At 41.2% G+C, this 18,367-nt stretch overlaps 1 protein-coding gene and 1 long non-coding RNA gene across 9 annotated transcripts in view; one reads left to right on the top strand and one right to left on the bottom strand.

Annotated features, from left to right (window-relative positions):
• The window catches only part of kcnc2 (potassium voltage-gated channel, Shaw-related subfamily, member 2), a 100,882-nt gene extending 90,375 nt beyond the window's left edge, over positions 1 to 10,507 (bottom strand). For all 7 annotated transcript variants that reach the window (XR_008600191.1, XR_008600190.1, XM_035955303.2 and 4 more), the window contains exon 1: positions 9,953 to 10,507. Coding sequence is in view for 5 of the 7 variants with exons in the window: in XM_035955303.2 (XP_035811196.1) it covers positions 9,953 to 10,507 (555 nt within the window). In the remaining 2 variants the exon portion in view is untranslated. The remainder of the gene's footprint in view (positions 1 to 9,952) is intronic.
• A 714-nt stretch (positions 10,508 to 11,221) lies between these two features.
• Positions 11,222 to 15,169, top strand: LOC111578858 (uncharacterized). Of its 2 annotated transcripts, XR_004848613.2 has the most exons (5): positions 11,222 to 11,865; positions 12,754 to 12,814; positions 12,886 to 12,974; positions 13,163 to 13,233; positions 13,869 to 15,169. It is a non-coding gene; the product is annotated as an uncharacterized LOC111578858 (long non-coding RNA). The 2 variants fall into 2 exon arrangements; XR_002747026.3 differs by having other exon boundaries at positions 11,222 to 12,814.
• Positions 15,170 to 18,367: the final 3,198 nt, after the last annotated feature.

Below are 18,367 nucleotides of genomic sequence, written 5' to 3'. Positions count from 1 at the left end.
TTATTTTTCTTGTTAGGTAGCTAGCTGTCTTCTCTGTAATATCGCAAACAATTACGCAAAATGCACCATAATGCTAACATAACAAACCTTCTTTGATATTTCCTCCGTATTCATAGAGCTGGAGTTACATCCAGTAACTACAATTTCTCTTTACCGTTCAAAAGTTTGGGGTCATCCAATTTCATGTTTTCCATGAAAACTCCCACTTTTATTCATGTGTTAACATAACTGTACAAGGGTTTTCTAATCATCAATTAGCCTTTCAACACCATTAGCTAACACAATGTAGCATTAGAACACAGGAGTGATGGTTGCTGGAAATGTTCCTCTGTACCTCTATGGAGATATTCCATTAAAAATCAGCTATTTCCAGCTACAATAGTCATTTACCACATTAACAATGTCTACACTGGATTTATCATTCATTTAATCTTATCTTCATTGAAAAAAAACTGCTTTTCTTTCTAAAATAAACATTTCTAAGTGACCCCAAACCTTTGAATGGTAGTGTACGTGTACAAGTGAATTCACAGATGTTAATTGCACTTCTTGAGTTTTATTGCCAACAACCAGCTTTTAGGTGTAATGTCACCACCTCCTGCACTGGGGTATGGCACAGTAGATAGGAGATAAAAGGAAATATTTCCTGCCTGTTCTGTCTCTATGAGGCTTTTCCTAACAAACTCTCTATGAACTAACCATAGACAACCCTGGCACCAAACTGCACAACTGGCACATAATTACTGCAGTGCATGAACACCACAGTGATGACCACTCAGCAGCGAAAACATCTCTAAATATTTAGCAGAGTGGTAGACATCTCACATTACACCTTTAACAGAACCAAAGCTGTTACTGTCAGCGTCTCACTCATGCTAACCTCCTTCCTAATTAGCGCAGCTGCAGCGCTCCACACTGCTCCTGTACGTTGAACTATTATAGTCAACCAAAGCAGCACAGGATGATGATTGGCGGGGCAGATTAACCTGACTGGCAGCGGCTACAAACATGCCCAGCAGCGTGCCGTCACCGCCCACACTCGGGCAGCTATTTGCCCTGCTCTCCTACCCAGTGTCAGGTCTGCTGCTGTTTGCACGTCAGACTCTATTTACTCAGCGAGGCTTTGCCGTCTGTTTGCAGCGTTTCGGCCGCGTTTTCCCGCTTCCTACGACCTCAGACTCTGGATAATATGATTCAGCGGGGCTTTCCCATGTGGCACCAGTACGCTGATGTACACCTGTAGCTCTGCTTAAACAGGGACAAAAAGTCAAGAAGCTAAATCATCATGTGTCACCTCTGACAGAAATCAGAAAGCAGTTAAAGAGACATGCACACATGGTTCGGCTGTGTTAGTGACACTCCAACAGATTTTCTTTCTTGCATCGCTGCCTCAAAACTAACAAGCTAGCACGCAAGGGGTTACCAAGCAGTAAGGGTTCACAGTCGAGCAGGTTTCTGAAATCAATCAGTTTCACGGACTGGACGGATCTCAATGAAAACAGGCCGTGGTGATGAGCGATGATGTTGCCATGACAACAGGCAGGCTGAGCGTGCAGCCTGGCTTTGGTATCTTCAGGCGTGTGGCAGGCGGCACCCAGACGGTTTGGGTTTTTAACCTCTTAAGTGGCAGAAAGCAAGCTGCAGTCTCAGATGGGATCATGGGAGGATGGTGGGGAGGGGGGGGATGTGTGTGTGTGTGTGTGTGTGTGTGTGTGTGTGTGTGTGTGTGTGTGTGTGTGTGTGTGTGTGTGTGTGTGTGTGTGTGTGTTGGGGGGTGGAGGGGGGAGACTACAAAGTCAGGCATCAGTTAAACCTCTGCCTCAGAGTGCAGACATGGGAAATGAAAAAGGTGGTGGGTGTTATTGCTTGTATTTTTTTATTTATTTATTTATTTATTTTTTGTTGTTACCATCCCAATCCAGCAATGGCCAACTACAGAGATATGAGAGGGACAAACAGAGAGATTAACACAAAACACATAGACACACAGACACACACAAAGAAACAAGCATATGCTCAGTCTTTTTCCTGTTCAGAAACACAATCATAAACATGTAGGAAAACCTTCTCCCTCTTTCTATAGCGTCTGGCACAGAGCAGAGAACGCAGCGACAGCCGCTCTTAAAGCGCTGCCTGCAGATTAAAGAGGTAGAGCTGAGAGTGAGGAGAGAACAGCATGGCTACAACAATAGAAACAGCGTGGGGAGCCCAGAGAAACACGCCTGCTACCGCTGACTGCTGGCACATGAACACTCGCAGACGACTTGGTTAAAGGAACACACCAGACTTTTGGGATTTGAGCTTACCTGGAGAGACACACACATGAAAGGCTTCCTGACAGCTACAGACAGCTGATCTGACATCACCTGTTATGCTGCTAGTGAAGCCGCTATGTGGAGAATCGTCAAATTAGTTGTAATATAATTAATAGAAATGAGACCAGGATGGAGAGGAACGGAGTAGTCAGTAGCTCCTGCTGCAGGGTGAATGTTGTTGCTTGTGTCCTCTCAGTGAACTGGTAAAACTATTTTGTCAGCATTAGAAACTTGAACGTTTTTGCACTGTTTACTCTGAAATAACACGTTCTTCCCACATTCACCAAAACATCTCAGAAATTGCTAACTATTTAAATATTTGTGGTTATTTTTTTATATTAAAAATAATGATGGTGACCTAAGAGTTTAACACTCTGAACCCCAAAACCTGTCTGTGCTTCTGGGAGACACGTCTTTTAAAAACTGTTAAAATTACACAATTCTGATATTCTTGAGGTAATCACCTGGAACGCTCCATTGGAAGACTGAACCATATCTAACCTAAAAATTGTGATAGCATCAAAAATCCCGCTGCATACATACATACACTACTGTTCAAAAGTTTGGGGTCACTTAGAAATGTCCTTATTTTTGAAAGAAAAGCAGTTTATTTCAATGAAGATAACATTAAATGAATCAGAAATCCAGTCTAGACATTGTTATTGTGGTAAATGACTATTCTAGCTGGAAACAGCTGATTTTTAATGGAATATCTCCATAGAGGTACAGAGGAACATTTCCAGCAACCATCACTCCTGTGTTCTAATGCTACATTGTGTTAGCTAATGGTGTTGAAAGGCTCATTGATGATTAGAAAACCCTTGTGCAGTTATGTTAACACATGAATAAAAGGATGAGTTTTCATGGAAAACATGGAATTGCCTGGGTGACCCCAAACTTTTGAACAGTAGTGTAAATGCAGAGGGTTTTCAGTTGAACTGCAGGCAGTGTTTATGCAGAACAGACAGATAGGATGAGTATGGAAACAAATTAAACATGTAAGTAGTACAATATCCATAATATGTAGAGCAACTGTTTTCTTTAGTGCCGTTGTGGGCACTTGGAAAAAATATTGTACATGGTATTTTCAGTTTTTTCTTTAATAATTTTCATAAAATAATCAAAGGAATTTTTTTTGTGATTGTGGTATTTTATCTTTGTTATAATGCATAAGAGGTCTCTGCAGTTAGAGCCGTGGTTGTGTTGCTTCCAGAGAGATACAGGACTTTATATTGCAGTGAAAAATGAGGACCCACTCTGTAAAAATGTGACTGGAGCACAGAAACTGCTTGGAGTTCAGGGGGTTAACTGCAGCAAATGAATCAGTAACACAAACCGTTTCCTATTACATTTCTGAGTGTAGTGCAGAATATCCCATCTAAAGAGAGTGAACAGCTCTGTGCAGAATATACTGGGCCCATTTTACACAAACATGTACAATGTCCTGAATCACAAGAAGCATGACTTACAGATTCAGAGCCTTTCTGCAAATGGTGATCGATCAGTGTCATACACTCTACCGTTCCAAAGTTTAGGGTCACCCAGGCAATTCCATGTTTTCCATGAAAACTCACACTTTTATTCATGTGCTAACATAACTGCACAAGGGTTTTCTAATCATCAATTTTCAACACCATTACCTAACACAATGTAGCATTAGAACTAGTGGTGTGTGATACATTTGATATCGATCCGATACCAAGTAAATACAGGGCCAGTATTGCCAATATCGATATTGATACCGATACTCCAGACTAACTTTTTCAGTAGTCAGTAGGTTTTGAACACAAGATAGGTACTGCATATGGTTCAGATCTGAAATGAAGATGAGTTGTAAATGCTCACAGGGTCTAAGAATCAGACTAATTCCTTGGTAGGTTTTCTGTGATTCAGGCAAGAAAGAATCCTGGTTGCCGATGAAATCCCAATGTGAGGGAAAGCCTCCTTAAACAGCATTCATTTTCTTTTAATAATATAAAGTGTCGATATCATTCCACTGGTATCATTCAATATCAATACCAAAGCTGGTATTGATATTGTCACTATTTGGATCGATACGCTCACCTCTAATTAGAACACAGGAGTGATGGTTGCTGGAAATGTTCCTCTGTACCTCTATGGAGATATTCCATTAAAAATCATCTGTTTCCAGCTAGAATAGTCATTTACCACATTAACAATGTCTAGACTGGATTTCTGGCCTTTCTTTTAAAAAAATAAGGACATTTCTAAGTGACCCCAAACTTTTGAATGGTAGTGTAATGATAAATGCTCATTGGAAGTCCAGGATCCACCCACCCATCATTTAACTCTGCATCACAACACCAAGGTTAATATCATTTCTGCTGTTAAAGAGCGCTTCACTGTTAATACTGTCCCCTCAGTGGTGTTCGGGTCAGAGGTGAACTGGATGAAATTGTACCTTTCCTTTCCACAGACCATAATTCCACATTGCTGTCTCCGAACGTCTTGCCAGGGAGCAGATTAATGCTCCGAGGGGCTCGTTCAGGCTCACACACTCTGCATTAGCTCTCTTTGTTCCACACAAACACAAAGCCTTCCTCCTGTCTGTATTAAAGGTTAACCAAAAGCCAGCTGGCCTTTAATACCACAGGAGACGTGAGACACAGAGGAGCTGCCTTATCTGCATCGGCGAATGTGATTCTCCTGCAGATGACAAAGGTTTGAGGGCGCTTATAGAAACAGATGCTCCCATGTTGTCCTGGTGGAAGGGAAGTGTGGTGCCACTTCATTTGTGCGTGTGCATGCTGGGTAAGTGTCGGTGCAGCGAGACAGAAGCATGCGTGTTGTAAACACAAGCATTCAGCTCCATCAACTCTCTCCTGCCAGTAAAGCATCACCCAAACTAACTCAATATTTACCTCCGTTGCATCCCTGCTAGCTCCTCCGTTAGCAGAGTGATCGCCAAGAAACACTTCCAAGAAATTAGCAGCGATGTCTGGTGAGTGAGAACAAGGAACAGCAGACTGGCAAAATTTGGTCCAGATCATTTGCAGTTTGCATTTTAAAAATAACTCTTCAACTGTGGCTGTAAAGCAGACTCTGAGTTAATGTGGCTTTAATTTCACAGGGAACGATTGAGCTGCAGGTGTGATATCAAGTTAAAAGATGGAACTCTGCTCGTTATAAAATACAGATTCTGGATTAGCACTCTGTTCAAACATAGAGACAAATCCCCTCTTTCATCCTCACTGAAAGTTTGCTGACGGATTGAAAGAGGAGGACAAGTAACACAGGTTCAAGTTCAACGCCACCCACACATCCTCCCAACACCTCCACTCTCAGTAGAAACATACATGGAAGTCAAAAGCAATTAAATATTGGTTGAATCAACAGGCACAACTGTGACCGACTGATCCTCTGATCCTAGAAGCTGTGGTCACTGAGATTCTGCAGCTTTTCTAATGGGAAGAGTAGAAAACACACTGCATAATTAAAGACGTATGTTTGTCTTGTCATATATAACAAAAACTATCTGACGGAGTGTTATGTAAACCAGCTATACTGCTTCTTCTGTTCAAACATCGATGTCACATTAAAGCTCACGTTAGCTTTGTTCAGCTGTAGACGGTGAAGAACAGGAGGGATGTAATCAGAGTACATGAAATCAAAGACGATCCAGTTACGGAACATAAATAAAGGTTGAATAGTTGGATTGACAATGAGCTGGTTTCACTTCATGGAAAATGTTTGAGCAGTAAAAATATTTACTTGGTAAAGAAGAATGTTAGCATTGGGGACTTTCTGTTTACTCTGTACACTATTGGTCAAAAGTTTGGGGTCACCCAGACAATTTCATGTTTTCCATGAAAACTCACACTTTTATTCATGTGCTAACATAACAGCACAAGGGTTTTCTAATCATCAATTAGTCTTTCAACCAAAAAAATGTATGTAATTAATTAGAGGCTTTGTAATTAATTAATCGTGATTAATCACATTTTTGTCAAATAATAATATTTGACACAATAAGCAAAGATTTTCAACTCAAATAAATTTGGGTTGACGACTGAATCAATGAACAGACATATATGTGAACTTAAACAACAAAAATGTTTGTTTCATTTCTATTTATCTGCATTTTTCATCTGTCTGCTACATTCACAGATTTCTACAAACTCAAACTGCAATTATAGTGATTATATTCAACATTTTAAGACTTTTTGTAAACTGTTTATTATGGGATGGCTACACCTTTTGCTGGTACCAGGACTGTCGGAGCTAACGTTAGCTCCGGTGCTAACAGCAACATGTTTTGCATTGAGGTGACGCCGTCGGCTTGAAATGTTGCGGTGATCACAAAACTCTTTGCTGCACAATTTGCACACAACCAGGCTTTTATCCAAGCTGCCATCAGGAAGATTTTTAAAAGAAAACTTTTTGCACAGCAAGCTCAATGTGGTCTCGTCTTCCTTCACTGTTCACAACTTTCTTGTGCACTGACATAAAAAAAAAACTGCTTTTCTTTCAAAAATCAGGACATTTCTAAGTGACCGCAAACTTTTGAACAGTGGTGTAAATCTAGAAATAATGCAGGACTGATAAAGAGAAGATACATGACAGTAACCCTGGTTCCTGTGTAGTGTAATAATACACTTTAAAATATAATGATAGGACTCAGAAAATATGTTGCATCATTTTTTTGTCATCTTCTAATGAAATAAAATTTTATGTCTTGTGTACCGAACTGCCATATTTATGAACACAAGGTTCTGACTTGACAAATTTGAACAATTAAGTTGCTCCAGTGTTCAGTGGGCATTGAAGGGAACTTGATATGTTGACCTTTAGGTGAAGAAAAATGTTGTTGCCAAGCCGATTTCATTAAGTTACTTTAGCTTGGCTTTAGTTTTAAACCAACTAATTAATTAGCACTATCATTAGCACACCAATTAAAATAATGTTTGCAATTTTTAGTTTTTGCTAGTGAAATAGTAAAGTAAAACAGTGAAAACAGGTAAATGCACTACAGGTTACCACAAATTGCAGGTGATAGCAATATGCTTTACCTCTAACACAAAAACCTGTGGGCAAGTTTGAAGGGCATGCTTTCTTTTTTAAAAAATGACAAAACATTTCATCGAAATCACGTTATTCTTCTTGTCTCATTAACAAAAATGTCAAAAATTAACCATTTGCATCAGATCCAGTACACATGTATGAATTAGGATTACGTAGGGTCTGGTAGAACAGTAAAATGTTCTTCTTTGTATTAATACACATGAACTAAACAGTATATTAGCACCAAGGAACACACTGAAATTCTAACTTGTATGTGTGCTTGTATCACTGATACAAGTTTTGAACTTTATACCTTCAATCGGTCTAAATGTTGTTTTATAGGCTTTATGAGAAAAATATGGACAATGTCACTACAAAACATAAATTCACTTTGGAAAATTCTGATTCCAGGCTGCTTTTATTGGCCCTTAACGCTCCTATACCTCTAAATTTATTAACGTCTTTTATCCTCAGGGTCAATTTGACTACAGTAACTGAAACCTCCAGAGAATGATTCTAATTAAAATTGTTTCCCAGGTTTATGTGTCAGGTACTTTATGTCTTTTTGTTGTCCACCTAAGTAGCCCTTTGAATAAAACAACACATCACACATCCAGAATACTTGTTATGTGACTATGGAGACATTTAGAGATTACACTAAAATCTCACTGACTAACCTAAAATTGGAAAGAGATATCTTTTGGTGTTTTAATGACTTCATATTATATTATTTCAAAGTACACATTTTTATTATCTATAGCATTTGGAATGAAAAATTTTTTCTGTTATCAAGAATAGTAACGTATTATATTTGAAAAGGAAAAATTAACACAATTTCAAAAAGTTTAAGGTGTTCAAGTTTTTTGAAGATTCTAAAATTGCATTTACAGTGACCTTAATATCCTCCAAAACAACCACAACTAAATAGTGTAAAATGTTGATATTTCCTATATGTTTTCTACAGCTCAAACAGCCTGGGGTCTGACACGGAAAACATATCATCACGTTAATTTTGTTTTACCCAGTTGTCCCCATTCAATTAAGAAAAATCATTAAATATGAAGAAAAAGAATGATGTCAATCATTTATTTAGAGACGTTAAACATTAAATGAGGTCCAACTGACCCTAAAGATAACAGGAAGGTTCAAGTGAAAGGTGATAAATAATCCCATATGCTGTACTGTCTTCTCAGGGTTGGATCTTTCAGGCTGTCCTGCTCCACACCTCCACCCTGACGTCCCTACAGGTGACCGCAGGTTTTAATCTCTTAGACTGGGTTTAATTAAAGGACCTGCATTGGTGGAACCTGCGACATTTTATGTGGCTGTTTGGGTGGAACACACCTTTAAATCTAGTTGGACGATGTCGTATTTGGGGTGAAACATGCCTTTAGAGCCACAAGATCTTGGATAATGTAGTATTTTGCGTGGAACAAACCTTTAAAACCACAACTACTTGGACATTGAAGTAGTTTTGGGGTGAAACAAACCTTAAAAACAGGAAAGTTCTTGAATAATGTAGTATTTTTCATGGAACAAGCCTTTAGAACCACAATAACTCAGACAATGTAGTATTTCAGGTAAGATAAACCTTTAGAACTATTGATGATGTAGTATTTGGGGTGGAACAAACCTTCATGCATTTACATTTGCATGACGTTGCAGCTAGCAGATATTTTTTCTTGCAACCCATCAGTGTGCACGTGAGGGAGTGATTTGGTTCCCATTACCCAGAATTCAGCCACCATAGCAGATCACCTGTCTTTTGAAACGGTTGCAGAGTCTTTCATGTGGTCCAGTCAACACACTCGCTGTGAACTGTTCCACAACTTTTGCTGGTGTAAAGATTTCTGCTATGTTTGTGTCACAGATGACTTGTTAAATCTATGCCGACGAAATGTCATGATTTACATGTCACACTTTGCCACAGCATCTGATTGTAGAACAAATAATCAAAGACTAAGATGCCAAATGTGGCCTGTAAGTCTCCATCTCTGCTATTTCCACAATGAAGTGCTGCACTAATTTTAGCAGAGATAAAAGTCCCACACATTTCTTTTGTGTTTATCTGAGACTGCAGGGATGCAGTTTAATAATAATAATTAAAAAAAGAACCCTGACTGAGATCTAAACTGAAACAGAGCGACTGCAGAAATGACATTTCTAGAGCCCATAAACAAAACCTTTACAGCAGGAAAGCGAGGAGTGACACAGATACAGGATGTGTGGCTCAAATAATCAGCATCAGTGCAACAAATGTAGGCTCCAGCCTGTGTTTGGCTCAGGCCTACACACCTAGAATCCACTGCTGCTGCTATGAATATCCATCCTGACGGTGTTAACACCTTGTTTGCTTCTGCTTATTTTCAAGTGAGATCATGAAACCTGCTTTGAAATGAGGCAGGGAGCTGGAAATAAATGAGACTTCTCACTTTTTTGGGGGGGGGAGCAAGTTTTTGAAACAACTTGTGAATTAATTTTGGGGGATAACTGTAACAGAATGTGTGCAGTGTGCGCGTTTTTGTGAATGAGAAGGATTCGGTGGCTGTGGAGTAAAGTGGGGTTGTGTTGTGTGCGTGTTTTGGAGAGCTCCAGACGCAGCGCTGCGCCCTTACCCTCGCCGCCCTGGAGGAGTACGGATCCTCGAATAGATTCCAGATCACCGGCTGCCACTTTCTCCACAGGCTCACATTCCCGTCGGCAGCCACATCCTCTATGCCCAGCCTCTTCCCAATCTCGTCGTCCTCCTCTCCGTTGTCCACGTTGAGCTCGAACACGTCCAGAGCCTCCTCCGCGTCCCGGTGCTGCCGGTATGTCATCCAGCAGCAGGGCTCCACGTCCGTCTCATCGATGCCCCAGAAGGAGAGCTCCTCCTCGAACAGCGGTCCGCACACATCCGCCGGGCAGTGGAGCTTCCCGGTGCGGTAGTAGTTGAGCACGTAGGCGAAGACGCCCGGGTGGCGGTCGAAGAAGTACTCGTTGGTCCGCGCGTTGTACTCGATGAAGCCGGGGACTTGTTGCAGCTGATCCAGCACGGAGTCGATGTCCGAGTCGGAGGCGAGCAGGGCCAGTCGCGTCCCCGGCAGGGTCTTCAGGGTGGTTTTGTAGGTTTCGTGCCTGGTGCCCCCGACGTTGAGGATTATCCTCTCGTTGTCGTCAAACTTGCCCATCGCTCTGTATCAGACATGACTTGATGGAAAGCGGGAGAAGTTGGCGAGTGCAGTCCGGAGGTAACGGCGAGCCTGACGCGCACACACACCCACAGTCCTGTTCACAAGAGCTCCGTGGTGCGCAGCATCTCCGAGCTCACTCATCCGTCGCTTTCGTGTCTTTTCCGGGGGCCGAGGAGGGCGTCCATGGTTGGCTTTGGAGGGGAGGGTTTCAGAGACACGGAGGTCCGTCGATGCTGTATCCGTCAGTCCGTTCAGACAGGCTGCTGGCTGGGAGTGTTCGGTGATCTCAACCGGTGGCTCCAAACAGACTGCGCTGCTGCTGCTGCTGCTGATGCTGATGCCGTTGCGCGTCTCCGGCGTCCCTGCCCTCTCCAAGACGCACGGCCGCTCGTCAGCGTCGGGGCTCGTTACTCACTAATGTGTAACGCAATATGCAAGCAGAGATTCCTTTCAGAAAGTAATGCAACGGGAAAAGTTACCCGTTACATGTCTGTTCAGCTGCACTCGCTCGTTGCCTGAGAAGACGAGGAGCGGTGAGCTTCAGAGAAACTGATCAGCGCCTCTGTGTCCTGCTCTCACCGTTTTTCCTCTATAAAATCATCTGAGGAGGAAATTTCTAACATGAGAAAGTCATCTTTCTTGTTTTAAGCGAGAGGCCAGGCTTGGAATTGTAATTCAAGCATTTTATCCATCAACAGGTCCAGCAGCTCACACTGTTCTTCCAGTCTGTTCCATCCTTACAGCGGACCAGTGGCTGCTGGTTCCACCTGGTCTAAACAGGGTTAAATAGATGATTATACTTCCAGTGGTGCGTGTTTAATATGAGAAGAGTTTTTCCTCTCAGCATCTCAGGGTGAGAGAACAGCACTGCCTTGTGTTGTAGAGCATAATGCCCCCATGTTCCTATAAATCATGTGATAAAATGGATAAAACAAAGCCTGATTTGGTTGTTTCAGCTTCTACGTTGTTGAGGTGACCTTGAGGAAGTCACCTTTATCCCTGACAGCACCAGACTACTACATGTGCAGAGCCACTGACTGTACAGCAGGAATAATTCTGTTTTCTGATGTATTTTCTCTCAGTATCAGCGCTATAAGTCTCCAGCATAAATCTGTCTCTCCAAGACAAGAAGCATTAGTAGTTTAGTCAGACGTGCTGAGGTCAAAGAAATGACCATAGCATCAGCTTTTAATCACGTCAGCGATTAACACTTAAGGAGGAGGCTGGGATGGAGGAGAACAGATGAGAGCTGAAGGGAGAAGGTTCAGGCTTTAGCTGCGACCTCTCCACCTGTGTGAATACGATGAAGTTACGCTGATGATGGAGCACCAACACTTGCAAAGAAATGTATTTTTGTGAGTTAGACAAATTTTTTAAATTTTCCACACCACCAAACCTTTTATCCAGAAGATCCAAAGAAAATTTACAAAAGGAACTAAACTTATTAGTTTTTTGTGTGGTAAAGAAGCAAAGTTCTCAATTATTCAGTTACAAATAATAAGGAGTTTATGAAACTCTGACTATCAGCCAGGTCGATTATCCAATCTGGTATTTTTTTTGATGATGCAGTTTTCCCAATATTGATATGGGTATTTTTAAAATCATTTTACTGATTTAAAAAAAATAAGTTTTTACTCCGCCAAGGAACAGCGGAGTTATGCGACGATTGGCGTACGTCTGTCTGTCTGTCTGTCTGTCTGTCTGTCTGTCTGTCTGTCTGTCTGTCTGTTAGCAACATTACTCAAAAACGAAATAACAGATTTGGATGAAATTTTCAGTGAAGGTCAGAAATGACACAAGGACCAAGTGATTAGATTTTGGCAGCAATGCAGCTTATAGTCTGAATCCACGGATTTGTTTAAGATTTCTGTATCATTGCAAGATAGACAGCGTCACTGTAACTATGACAACAAGTGAACACTTGTCAGCTGCCTGCTGATGATCACATGATTGTGATTCTATGATAAATCCACCACTGTGGACTTATCAGGACTTATCCATCTGAAATGATACAAGAAACAATTGATTAAATTGTGGGGGTATTTCTGAGTCCCATTAATTCCTGCCGCCTGCTACATATTTAGGTCACGTGATTCGGTATCTGTACATAATGTACACATGCATAACACGCCTGTGCTCAGCGCAAGGTCATTTTGTTTGTGGGTACATCTATATGTGACCGGCTGATTAGCCATCATGCCATACAGCTGTGGGGGAACTAATGATTGGTTTGGCCGTTGCAGCAGGGGGTTCGAATTGATTGACGGACATAGCGCCAGTATACTCCTGAACACTCCCGGACAGGTACGCGCTGTGCAGCACGCAAAACACTGGTAAGCTTCAGATTTTGTATTAATATTGTTTCTTCTTTTAAGACCAGTCTTCTGTGGCTGCAGTGCCGAGTCCGCCGACAATGTCTCGGTTTATCGACGGCGTCATGCGCGTGTCGGGTCGGACAGCCGAGGTAACCAAAATGTTTGTTTATGCTCATTGTTATCGTTCTGTTGCTTGATTGTGGTTAAACATTTCTTTGTTTCATTGCAGTTTTGCCTCTGTTGCATTGTCTTTTTGCTTGTTTATTTTGTTGTTTCTCTTTTTAGTTTGTAGTCGTTTTGCCTAGTTTTGTATCTAACTCGTTTGTTAAATTTAAAGATATTGAGAGATTCAACACTGTGAACCCTCCTGAGCTGGGATTCCCCTTGCTGCGCGTGGGGCTTAGCATGGTAAGTCCCATTGAGTGTGTGTGTGGGCTAATTTAGCATGCTAATCGCCGCTAGCTTAAATGTTAACCTCCGATTGGAACTTCTACTAGCATTTTCTTCAAAGAAAATGCATATTTTGAGGCCACACGCCTAACAATGGGTTTATTTTACCAGGTAACAAATGTTACTTGAAGGTTCCTGTGAAAATTATGTTCTAAAGTTATGAAACGTGCTGTATTTTGTGTTTGTTAGTACTCTTTTTTTAAATTTTCTATGGTGCTAATCTGTCAGCACACTGTAGCGAAACTGTGTGTTAATGTCAAGTGCAGTTACCTGCACTTTGCCTAAATTTTGATATATTCGGATACATTTACAAGCCAATTGTATTTCTAATCCACTTCTAAAGCAGTTTTAGATTAATTTATAGGTGTATTCACCCTGCACTTTTGAGCAGAGAAACTAATTACTAAAGGTAAATTATTTTAATTTCATTTATTGGTAATTTGGTAATGTAGAAGGTTGATGTTGAATTATAAATTGTTGTACAACGTGGGCAAAGAATGTAGAAACTATTGTAAAGCCTTTACAAACAGGGTAACAAGCTATAGACACTGTAGGTCATAGTTTAAGTTGCTTTATTCTGACCTGTTCCTTAGGTCGGGTTTTTTTTGGATCGGATTTGGAAATCTTGAGAAGAGCCAAGGATCAATTTCCAGTACTGGATGGCAAGCATCATACCAAAGAGTCGAACAAACTGGTAGCTTGTAACCCAACTGGTTACAAACACACACCTGTGAACACTGAACTTTGAACCATTGACACTGAAAGATTGAAAGACTGAAACAAACAAAAAAAAAACAAACACTAAAGACAAAAAGGACTTTTTATTTCATTTTGTTTATCTTTCATTCTCTTTTTGAAAGCTCTTTTTTTTTTTTTTAATACTGTGCACAGACCCCTTCACAATTTAAACTTTGCAATTAAATGCAAATTGTCTTTTAATACGGTGTCATCTCCCTTGTTTTCGCACACCCTGGCCTCCTGCGAATTTAAAGTCTTCTGATCTGGCCTATCCTCTTTTCTACTGTAGTACTTTGGTTAAAGGTAACTGTACAAAGACAGTACAGAAGCACTTTAAGTGTTACAGTGTGCTAGCCACTTCTCTGTCATAGTCCCTTTGTGATCTTAAGCAATATCCAGCCCACTGCATTATCTCCTTGGTTATACATCAGTAATAGACAAACAGTGGGTAGAAATCTCTTTTAATGACACATTTGAAAAACATACATAAAGACATTCCAATTTAGTTTAGCAAATACATGATGAATATCAGTTATCAGTCTCCTTGATTACTAATAATTGATATTGGCCATGAAAAACTATATTGATGGACCCTAATCTCTGCCATTTCTCTAGAAACCCCAAAGGAGCTGCTATAAAATAACACAAATCAAATAAAATCCTTTTAGAATAACCATAGTTTTAACAGAGTCACGCAGCAGAGAGTAGAAGATTTAAAACCCACCTGTCTGACAGGTAGAGAGGGACTATTCTACATCATTACCTGTCTGTGTAGTTTCAGGACTTTCAGCCTCACATGGATTCTAACTGATCACTAACAGAGGTCAGCTCAGGTCACAGCGAACATGAACTCTTCTAAAAACATCCACTGTGATAACACTCCTCATTTCCCACTACGTGCTGCTTCCCATTTCAATTTCAAATGAACCAGCTGCTGAATTCTGAAATTGGGGTGTTGAGTCCCTTTAATGTTTTGTTAATGAGGCATCACAGCAGATGAAGTATTGGGGGCTGCAGTGGGTCAACACACTGCTGGTCTGGAAGCAGCCATAAAGCTCTGAATGATACAGGAAGCAAACAGCATCCAAAGCCGGAGTGTCTCCCCCCCCTCCTCCTGCCTCCTTGTAATATCTTCACTAAAAATAGAGCAGCTAGATTGCTGATCTTTATCGGGAACTGTGGAGTAGGGGAAAAAAAAAAAAAAGAAAGGAAAAGTCTATTGGAAAGGCAAGGTCCTTGGCCAGTCCATTTTACCCAATAGAGCCACGGGACCAGTCCCTGAGGGAGCCACAGGCCAGACTCACAACCTTGGCTGGTTTCACGAGAGCATCATTCAGAGATGCAAGAATACTTCAGCATCTGATTATGTTCAATGTTTTCAAGCAGAGAAAAGGAAAACCAGTTGCACTTTACTATTATTTTAACCTAGATTGAATAAAAAATGATGCACAGTAAAATGAAAATCTAATCAAGGCCACAGCAGAAGGAATTCTCCAAATTCATTACAAGAAGCTCAAATTAATATTAAAAAAAATGTCAAGTTAATGAGGCAAAAGTAATAGAATAATGTAAGTGAACAATGATCCATAGAATGTAAACAACAAGTAAGTGATTGTATAACAGTCTGAGCTTCACAGAAAGGATGGTGGATGGTGATAAACGCTATTAAAATGTATTTCTTTCACTATACTACAAAGGCTGTGGTCTTGTCGGACAGAGACAGCGGAGCTTTCTGCCCTTTCAGTCTGAACTTTCAGTACCATTCTGCAAACACTGTCTGCTGGCTTTATATCTGATGAAGCACAGTACCTCTGCCTCCCTCCCAGAGCTCTGACAACACAATCCTGCTGACTTTGAAGACATCCAGGAACCAAAAGGACATTTCTTTGTCTGAAACCTAAAATAAAAACTCTGCTATTTCAAATGTCGCTTCAGATAATGACAAAAAACTGAAAAACTTGCATGCTGAGATCTTATTTCTGTTAAAGTAAGAGGACGACATGTGCTGTCTTTAATTCTTCATGGGAGAAAACTGGCTGAATGCAATATGTTCATGAAAAACAAATCAAGAAAATACAAGTATCACCTCCAGCTATGATAACCTTCAACTGCAATATTCCTTAAATGGGTACTTCAGTATTCTAGTACTGCACTTGGATATAGGAGGGAGACTCACGAGACAAAATAACAAAGAAAAAGGACAAGATCAAAACAGCAAAAGCCGAAAATGTAGACTTTTACTACCTTGCATGGTACAAGCTTCAAAATGCTCAATCCTACATTCCCCATAATGTCCCTCAGTGGCATCTTTTCTAGATTCTCTACTGCCTGATGAACATCCACATTTGTCAAAGTCACACAACAGTTTTGTAACAATTTTTTTTTCACAAATCTGGATTGTAATGTCAAGACAGCAAACACCCTGAAGATGTTATCAGGGCTAAAGTTAGGATGTACAAAATTTACCTTCCTAGTTCCTTGAGGACTAACAAATACTCTAAACACATGATCCAACTCACTTAATTTTTGCAAAGCAGGATTTTTTTTTAGCCTGACTTGAAATCTGCACATCATCCATCCATCCATCCATCCAGGGAGAGAACCATGGCCTCAGACTTGGGGGGGACTGACCTGCATCCCACCAACTTCACACTTAGCTGCACACTGCTCCAGTGCTACTGAAGGTTACGGCTTGATGAAGCCAATGGTACCACATCATTTGTGAAAAGCAGAGACCTGGTCCTGAGGTGCCCAACCTGGACATCCTCGTCACCCTGGTTGTGCCTTGAGATCCTGTCCATGAACACCACAAACAGGATCACAGACAAAGGACAGCCCTGGAGGAGTCCAACATCCGAGGGAAAGCTGTCCCTTGTCCCTCAGGCGTCGAACAGTTTGCCAGAACTTCCTCGAGGCCAACCAAAAGTCCTTCTCCATAACCTCTCTGAACTCCTCCCACACCTGAGTTTTTGCTTCCGTAACTGCTACAGCTGCAGCCCCGTTTGCCGACCGGTACCTATCAGCTGCTTCAGGAGACCCATGAGCCAAGCTGGCCCGAAAGGCCTCCTTCTTCAGCCTGACGACTTCCGTACTGCTAGTGTCCACCAGCAGGGTTTTGAGTTTCTACCATGACAGACACCAATGATCTTTTGGTCGCAGCTCCTAACAGCCACCTCTGCAATGGAGGCTTTGAACATGGCTCAGATTCCATGCCCCCAGCTTCCCCCAGGATGCAGAAGAAACTCTTCCGGTGGTGGGAGTTGAAAACCTCATGGACAGGGGCCTCCACCGGATGTTCCCAGCTCACCCTCACTACAGGTTTGGGTTTACCAAAGCTGTAGTGAGGGGTCTGTCCAGCAGCCTTCCCTGCCATTGGATCCAACTCACCACCAGATGGTGATCACTTGACAGCTCTGCTCCTCTCTTCACCCGAGTGTTCAAGACATATAGCCGCAGGTCTGATGATACAACTACGAAGTCGATCATCGGCATTTGGCCTAAAGTGCTCTGGTACCAGGTACACCTATGAGCAACCTTATGCTCGAACATGGTGTTCATTATGGCCCGTCTATGACTAGCACAGAAGTTCAATAACCTGATTATGCAAGTTGTTTACTATAATATTTATTAAACTGTCCCACTTATATTTACCCTAATTATTGCAGCAGAATGGCATTACTCAGAATTGTAGTGTTTAACTAGCTTACTTCTTTTTAATTATACCTTCAAAATTTGAATGTCATCACAGTCAAACAACGGTTAGCTAATTTGTTTCTGAAGGTTGCTGGCACATCATGCAGTCGCTACAATATCCACTGCAAAATTTCCAGCATACTTGAGGCAAATTGTGGACTGAAATTTTTTTAAAAAGACAGAAGGAGTTTTTCCAAACACATCAGAGACCAGAGAGGTTCCCATAGGAATTAACAGACTGCTGGCATATGTACACAGAGCTCTTTGTAAATGAGCAGCAAGTCCTACTTCATGCAGCTTCTAATGCTGAGTTTGTGTATGAGAGTTTGGGTCTGTTAAACATGATTATTTTGGAGGCTGCAGTGTAGGATCCTGTTGAACTGTGTTTCTGTTATTTAGCCTGACTTTATCATTGTAAATGGGACAGACAAAACAATCACAACACCACTCAGTTTATTGCAGTGCAGCTCAACAACACCAAAACCAAAAGCTTCCAAAATAGTTGAATCAACTCCTCTGTAGCAAAATTAGGAGAAAAAATGAACATCACAGCCTTGATAAAGATGCTTTTTAGACTGAAATGTCAAGACTGCAGGACTGTTGTATTAGACTGCATTGGGCTCAGATAGGTGAAATATATTCTGAGGTGTGTTCAAGACAT

This window comes from Amphiprion ocellaris, chromosome 21, assembly GCF_022539595.1.
Source record: "Amphiprion ocellaris isolate individual 3 ecotype Okinawa chromosome 21, ASM2253959v1, whole genome shotgun sequence".
Taxonomy (NCBI): domain Eukaryota; kingdom Metazoa; phylum Chordata; class Actinopteri; family Pomacentridae; genus Amphiprion; species Amphiprion ocellaris.
The sequence above is the reverse complement of the archived record's forward strand: the minus strand, read 5'-3'. Positions and strand labels throughout refer to the sequence as shown.